This window comes from Mus caroli, chromosome 13 (assembly GCF_900094665.2).
Source record: "Mus caroli chromosome 13, CAROLI_EIJ_v1.1, whole genome shotgun sequence".
NCBI lineage: Eukaryota > Metazoa > Chordata > Mammalia > Rodentia > Muridae > Mus > Mus caroli.
In genome coordinates this window covers 33,397,241-33,405,597 of record NC_034582.1, presented here as the reverse complement: position 1 = coordinate 33,405,597, position 8,357 = coordinate 33,397,241, and the positions used below count along the sequence as shown (strand labels likewise).

Sequence of the window (8,357 nt, the reverse complement as noted above, 5' to 3'; positions counted from 1 at the left end):
AAAAAAAAAAAAAAAAAAATACTTTGATAGTTAGTCAATACTTGTATGGTGGTTTAATGGCCCCACAGGTTAAGGAGTAGCATTGCTTGAAAGGATTAGGACATGAGGCCTTGTTGGCATAGGAGAGAGAGGCCTTGTTTTAGAAAGTATGTCACTGAAGCTCAACTAGGCCCAGTGGCTCTCTCTCTTCCTGCTGCCTACTGAGCCAGTGCACAACCTCTCAGCGACATCTCCGGCACCTGCCTGCCTGCGAGGCTACGCTTCCCACCATGATGAGAATGGACCTCAATTAAATGTTTTCCTTTATAAGTGTTGCTGCGGCAATGATTTTTCTTCACAGCAAAGAAAACCCTAAGACAACATGTAGCTGCCTAGTACATAATCAGGTACTAACAATATACAAATAAAATTTCTGTCCCTCAAGAGTTCATAATCTGCCAAACATGGTGGTGCACTACGACCCTGGCATTTCTGAGGCAGCAGTGGGAGGAGCATAAGGCCAGGTGAGCCAGGGCTACAAAGTAAGACTATCTAAAGGAAACAAAAACCCCACAAAGAGACAAACAAGACAAATACATGGGTTGGAGATGTATTCAGCTGCAAAGAGTGTGGGCACAGCATGCACTGAGCCCTTGGTTTGTTCCCCAGCACTGCATAAACTGGAACAGGCTGCTGTGGTGCGGTTATAATCTCAGAACTCAAGAGACAAAGGCAGAATTGCAAGTTCAAGTTCATCCTTGGCTATACAGAGTCTGAGATAGCCGAGGGGATATTAAAAAAAAACAAAAAACCAAAAAACCACTGTCTCTGGCTGGTGAGATGGCTCAGTGGGTAAGAGCACTGAATGCTCTTCCAAAGGTCCTAAGTTCAAATCCCAGCAACCACATGGTGGCTCACAACCACCTGTAATGAGATCTGACTGATGCCCTTTTGTGATGTGTCTGAAGACAGCTACAGTGTATTTATATATAATAATAAATAAGTCTTTGGGCCAGAGTGAGCAGGGACGGAGCAAGCAGGGCTGACTGGAGCCAGTGGGGCCACTGGAGCAAGCACGGTTGACTGGAGTGAGCAGAGGTCTTAAATACAATTCCCAACAACCACATGAAGGGTCACAACTATCTGTACAGCTACAGTGTACTCATATACATAAAAATAAATAAATAAATCTTAAAAAAAAAAAACACACAGAAAACACTGTCTCAAAAAAAAAAATTTAAAGAGAAAACAATGCTCCTGAAATCACTGCTCCTCCTGAGACCCTTTGCCACAACTGTCTGACCTGAGTTTTAACATTCGCCAGACCGAGCAAGATGAACAAGTGCCAAGGTGGACAGGCCCTCCAGGAGAAAGGGGAAATATAAGAATCCTGGCTCAGAAGTGACAAGATTAACAAGGCACAAATGGATTAGGTTAAAATATAAAGCTTCTGTTTGGGGACCAAAGGATGCACTCAGACAACACACGGCATTTGTCTTGTGGCTGCTCAGCTCTCTCCAGCCTTGAGTTGGCGTGTTTCCTCTGCCTGTGTGTTGTTTTTGTCCCTGAGCCTGATTCCCAGCACTCACAAGAACCCGTAACCCCAACTCCGGGGGTCCAATACCATCGGGCCTCCTTGTGCATCTACACACTTGTAGCATATGGTCACACAAACACACACATATACATATTAAAAAGCAAACCAACGTGATTTTACTTATTAGCAGTACTGAGAGAAGCAGAGTGAAAGCAGAATGGCCATTTCCAGGAGCTGGTGGGGGTCGGTAAGTATAGGTTCAGTATTTGATGATAAAAAAAAGTTCTGAAGATAGAAAATCTGTGGCTTAAACAATAATATAAATGTATATAATGCTTTGCACTTAAGGTCAGGCATGTTTTACCACGCACATGACAGTTTTCTCATTAAACGTATGGAGGTTGACAGCTGTCACAGTTTCTCTGTAATCCTGCCAAGTGAGTGACGTCAAGAGCCCTGCCTCTACTGACTTCCTTACTGTTGTTAATCTCACTGCGAAATGGTAAGTGCTAAGACATGATTAAAATGAATAGTGAGACTGAGCAACACTAATGACTGAACCCCTCAGACAGGCCACACAAAGGCAAGTTCTCGTGTGTCCTCTCCTCAGCCCGCCTTACCTTTTCCAGGTAAGCATCCATGTTGTCAGCAGTGATGGAGGGATCTGTGACGAAGTCGAAGAGCTCCCGCACGGTCATCACTGCAACAGCATGCTTGGAAAAGAAATCTGTCAGAAGGAAGCAGTAATGACAGCTTGAGAAAGGGAGTCGTTCCTCCTCCAGCCAAGGAACAATGCACCATCGCCTGCCTGCCAGTGGCTTAAGTGGCACTATATTGAGCCATCCCAAGACTTGTCAGCGCTGGGGATCAAATGCATGGCTTTCCACACAAGACAGATCTAACATCCCTATGCCAGACTACATTCCCACTTCAAATGTCAAGACCTTATCCCAGTGCTTCTCAGCCTTCCTAACACTGTGGCCCTTTAATACAGTTCCTCATGCTGTGGTGACCCCCCACCATAGCGGTATTTTCATTGCTACTTCATAACTGAATTTTGCTACTGTTATGAATCGTTATGTAAATATCTGATATGCAGGATATCTGATATGGTTTGACCTCCACAGGAGTTGGGACTCACAGGCTGAGAAACGCCCCCTTACTCCCCATATATGTAAGCACAGATGCTGTCAGGAAATCCCACTTTCTACTCACCATTGACATTGGCACAGTCTTTTCTCAAGAACTCCAATGCATGTGGGTGGTCATGCTCCACAGACTGAGAAACATCAATGATGTAAACATCTCCACCATGGTACCTTGAGAGCAATAAGCACAGGAGGTGGACGTTACTACCATGCTCTTTTGGTTTTTTAAAAAAATCTATTCTGAAGTCAGTTATGGTATTACATGCTGGCAGGATTTGCTGAAGAAGGCAGAGGTGGGAAGATCAGGCCAGAGTGGGCCAGCCTGGGCTACACAGTTTTAGCTAGGTATAGTGGTACATTCCTTTAATCTCAGCACTTAAGAAGCAGAGGTAGGTGGATCTTGGTGAGTTCAAGGCCAGCCTGATCTATAAAGTAAGTTCCAGTAAAGCCACATTATGAACAAAGACCCTGTCTCAAAAAACCAAAACAACGAGCTGGCGAGATGTCTCAGTGGATAAGAGCACCGACTACTCTTCCAAAGGTGCCGAGCTCAAATCCTAGCAACCACAGGGTAGCTCACAACCACCTGGAATGAGATCTGATGCCCTTTTCTGGTGTATCTGAAGACAGCTGTAGTGTACTTATTTATAATAATAAAATAAATAAATCTTTGGGCCAGAGCAGGGTTAACCGGAGTAAGCAGGGTCCTAAATTCAATTCCCAACAACCACATGAAGGCTCACAACCATCTGTACAGGTACAGTGTACTCATATACATAAAATAAATAAATAATTTAAAAAACCCAAAACAACAAAAATCTATTCTGTTCTTTATTTTGGATAGGTTCTCTCTCTATAGCACAGGCTAGCCTCAAACTCTTCTCTTCTTGCTGTTGCTTCCTAAGTGCTAAGATTACAGTCATTCCCCACTATATCTAGTTTTAAAAAAAAAAATCCATCTTAAATAATTTATAAATGACTACAGCAGGTGAAAAATGATCCTGACTAATGAAAGCTGAAGAAACAGAGAAAATTTCAAAGCCTATTGAATCACCTAAAACTGCGTCCCCTCCTGACACCTGTGCAGGGGATGGAATCCAAGGCATCACACATAACATAGTCTAGACAACTGCTCTATCAGTCAAGCTGTGAACTTAGCCCTCCAGTGTGCTGTACTCTGAGTAAGGTCACTGAAGGGATGACCACATCTGAACTCTTACACTAAGCAAACACGGTACCGTGGGACTTGCGGATTAGGACTTTCTTGTAGAGGTACGTGAAATCATTTCAGCAACATTCCAGGAAACAAAGCACACACACTCACAGCATGTTGAATTCACTGAGGTCCGCGTGCACAAGTCTAGCGTCCTGATACATTTTCCTCATGTACTGAATGACCTGCAGGTACAACTCCCGTGCCTTAGACTCTGACAGCTGGACATTTTTCAAAAGTGGGGCTGGCCTGGAGTGAAAACGGAGTGGACATAAACACATTACGATCAAGTTTTCTTGCCTTACTCCACAGTGTCCACACACCTCTCTTCTGTAACTCATCACATGAACTGACAAGGGAATAGTGACAGGCGCCTTCCCAGCATGCTAATAAATTAAACATCCCCAAGCACGGCTGCTTTTGTCATTCTGAAGCACCATGAAACATCACAACAGTGAAACGTAGCAGTTATGCACTAACACATAAGAAAAGAATAATGAAAGCCGGGCGTGGTGGCACACACCTTTAATTCCAGCACCAGGCAGAGGCAGCCTGGTCTACAGCGTGAGTTCCAGGACAGCCAGGGCTACACAAAGAAACCCTGTCTGGAAAAAAACAAAAAAAGAAAAAGAAAAAGAAAAAGGAAAGGAAAAAGAAAGAGAAAAAGAAAAAGAAAAAAAGGAAAAGGAAAAGAAAAAGAATGAAAGGAAAGGGAGGAAATAATTACCTAGTACACGGCTCACACAGCTTCACCATGAGATTCTCTGACATTCCACATACTTACATGTCATCCTTGCCAATGAAGCCCATGAGAAGAACATGACTTCTTAGCCTGATTGGTTCTGGACATGGTATGTTTGCTGTTTTTAGCCTGTGATGTAGAAAAGAAGACAATTGGAAAGTGAAAAGATATAAACACAATAGAGCACTTAGAGACCACAAGCTGACACTGCTGTCAGGAAACAGCACCGAGTTCTCTGAACTACACTGCTATCTCATAACCAAGTCGTTTTAAATGTCACCATGATATGTCATCAAGAACATCAAAGCACTGATAAGCAAACCATTAAATCGCACAACCTGTAACACCCAATCTACTTTTAGAGGTGTTAAAACTCTGAAGAGAAAGCATACCTCAGGACTGATGAGACACAGCTATGGTAACAATTATCTTCTGAGTTTACTATGTCAAAAATAAAGCAAATCACTGCACACAGCTAGTGGCCAGTTGCACACAGGAATATTTCCAAAACAAATGGTGTTGGCTTAATAGCAAATTGTAACTATGGATAACATAAAAAGCTAAAAGGCACTGGAAAGGGAAGGGAAAAAGCCACAAACTTTGAAAAACCAAACTAAGTGTTCTTTCTTTACAGCAGTTACAGAAAAATGACTACAGGAATGTGTCCGACACTGGACTGAGTAAGAAAGGCAAGTGATTAACCAGAGTTGAGAGCCTGACAACATTTATCTAACACCCTGGTTTGATTTTGTTGTTTTTGCTTGTTGTTTTTTGTTTGTTTGGTTTTGAACCAGGATTTCTCTGTGTAGTCCTGGCTGTCTTGGAACTCACTCTGTAGACCAGGCTGGCCTTGACCTCAGAAATCCATCTGCCTCTGCCTCCTGAGTGCTGGGATTTAAGGTGTGAGCCACCACTGCCCAGCTCCCCTGTAATTTTTTCAAATGACAGTATTACCATCACTGTCACTGTCTTAAAATCCTATAAAAAGCCTTATCTCAAAACAAATTCTACATGTTTTCACTTGGCTGCAGGCTCTTCAGAATAGCAAAATTCATCTACATAGTTAAGCATAGTAAAGAAGCTACATGGTCTAAAGGGTCCCCTCGGCTTGGAAAGGGCAGGGCACAGATAACCAGACAGACACAGTTACACATTTGTACTACAGACCCTCTCACACACCACCAGTTACCTGCACAAATTCCTCATCTCCTTCTCTGCCCACGTCTTCACCATTTTCCTAGGGTTTCCTTTACAATAGCCACGCCGGAACCTGGAGCAAGTAAACACTTGTTAATCACTGCATTATACTGCTTTAGCACTCGAGGGAAAAGGAACTCACGAATCTGCGCTCACCTGAATTCCCCAGTCACATACTTATCACGATCTTTGAACATCAAAATAGAAGTTTTGTATATTTTGATTGCTCTGCTCTCTCCACTGGATGTGCTAGCATAGTATACATTAGCCTATTTTAAGCAATAGAGAAAATGAAACATGTTAAATAACTAGTGTCAGTGATTCTACCTTAAACATAAACTGAAATGACGACACAATCCTCTCTTGAAGATGTGAATTAAAATAGGAAACACTGTGTGACAATAAATGTACCTCTAGCATGCCACTTATGACACTATGGTCAATAAGGGCCCCATATGCCAGAGTGCGCTCCTAAGACCTTATCACCCAGAGTGATGCCATAGCAGTCTTAGGTTCCTAGTACACAAAACTGCTTAATGACTCACTTCTCTGAACACAGCCTATTGTTGCAAGAGGCACACTAGATATAGGAATTAAATAGAATTGGTTTCACACATATATCTCTGATGAGAATTTTCCTACATCTAATTAACTTCCACAGAAAATGAAAGGCTAATTATTATGGTCTGAATGAGAAATGTCTTCCACAGGCTCATGGATTTGGAGCCCCTGGGCCCCAGCAGGTGGGCTTCTGTTTCAGAGCTTATGGAATGTTGAGAGGTATCGCTTTGCTGGAGGAAGGGTGTCACAGGAGGCAGGCTTGGGAGGTAACAGCCTGGCTTACTTCTAGTCCAGCTCACTCTGCTTCCTGTTTCCTGCTTGCCGTGCTTTCTCCCTACTGTCGTGGACCCTAACTCTCTCGAACCCTAAGCTAAAATAAATGTTCTTCCTTAAGCTGTATTTTATCACAGCAAGGGAAGAGTAACAACATTTTTTTTTAAAGATTTATTTATTATATGTAAGTACACTGTAGCTGTCTTCAGACACACCAGAAGAGGGCATCAGATCTCATTACGGATGGTTGTGAGCCACCATGTGGTTGCTGGGATTTGAACTCTGGACCTTCGGAAGAGCAGTCGGGTGCTCTTATCCACTGAGCCATCTCACCAGCCCCCATTTTTTTTTTTTTAAGTCACACTTAGCCTTTAAACACAGAACATAGGAGGCTTAGGATCTCTGAGTTCAAGGCCAGCCTGGTCTACAGAGTGAGTTCCAGGGTTCCAGGACAGCCAAGGCTACACAGATAAACCCCATCTAGAGAAAAAAAAAAAGTCACACTTATTTTTCTAGACTTAAAATAAAGAAATAAGACTGGCTAAGAGAAATGAGCCAATAAACCTCATTCATTAGTGGTAATTTTAAATTGGGACTCAGGACCACAGTAATCTGAAAATCTAAGCTCACTGCTCTACACACAGACTCAACAATACAATAAAGCAATCATAGTAAGTTACGCATACAGTTTCTTACCAACTGACTACTAAGCAAGATAATTTCTAGATACACTGTTAATAAACTATCTGGTGTATACAGCTTTTCCTCTCTTTTTCTCTGTGTAGTCCTGGCTTCTCTAGAACTTGCTTTGTAGACCAGGCTGGTCTCAAACTCACAGAGATCTGACTGCCCCTGCCTCCGAGTGATGGAATTGAAGGGTCACCACAGCCAGCTTTCTTTCTTTTTTGACAGGGCTATAAGTAGCCCTAGTTGGACTAGAATTTGCAATATAGACCATGCTGGTCTGGAACTCACAGAGATCAACCTGATTCTGCCTCCCAAGTAATGGGATTAAAAGTGTGTGCTACAATGCTTGGCTTTCTTTTCTTTTTAAAGGCACAAAGTCTAAAGAGCCTTAGCTTTCCTGGGTATTTGAAACAAGGAAACTAATATGAAAGAAAATACTCTCATCCCAACAAAAGCTCACTTCTTTTCCAGTGCTAATACAGCCATGTATCTCTGATATGTGGTCTTTATGCAACAACTTGAATAAAATCATCCTTGTTCTGGGATCCAAAACCTAAAAATTAAAAAAAAAAAATGTTCTTTAAAAGTACAATCATGAAAACAAATCATACAAAATTAAAAAAACATTGAATATACCAAGAGTGATCAAGATGGCTCAGTGAATTAAGGTGCTTGCCACCAGGCTGGTGACCCCAGAACCGACCCACATATAGGTGAGTGGATAGAATAAACCCCACACAGTTGTCCTATGACTTTCACAGAGGTCCCATTGCACAGGCACCGCCTTCCCCATCATGAACACACACCATTCAGTTTGGTTTCTGTTGCTGTGATAAACACTATGACCAAAACAATGTGGGGGGAAAGATGATCTCATCTTACTCTTGCAGAAAATAGTACACGGCGGAGGGAAGCCAGGGTAGAAACTCGACGCAGGAGCTGAGGCAGAAACCATGGAGGAAAGCTGCTGACGGGTTTGCTTTCTACATGTTGCTCAACTAGCTTTTTTTTTTTTTTTTT

The 8,357-nt window shown here is 42.5% G+C and overlaps 1 protein-coding gene across 1 annotated transcript in view; it reads right to left on the bottom strand.

Annotated features, from left to right (window-relative positions):
• The window catches only part of Riok1 (RIO kinase 1), a 25,160-nt gene that overhangs the window by 6,643 nt on the left and 10,160 nt on the right, over positions 1-8,357 (bottom strand). Inside the window, exons 6-12 of the mRNA XM_021180481.2 lie at positions 7,798-7,890; positions 5,973-6,085; positions 5,809-5,889; positions 4,662-4,748; positions 3,989-4,126; positions 2,732-2,835; positions 2,137-2,243 (exon numbers count right to left, since the gene is read on the bottom strand). Coding sequence (XP_021036140.1) covers positions 2,137-2,243; positions 2,732-2,835; positions 3,989-4,126; positions 4,662-4,748; positions 5,809-5,889; positions 5,973-6,085; positions 7,798-7,890 — 723 coding nt within the window. The remainder of the gene's footprint in view (positions 1-2,136; positions 2,244-2,731; positions 2,836-3,988; positions 4,127-4,661; positions 4,749-5,808; positions 5,890-5,972; positions 6,086-7,797; positions 7,891-8,357) is intronic.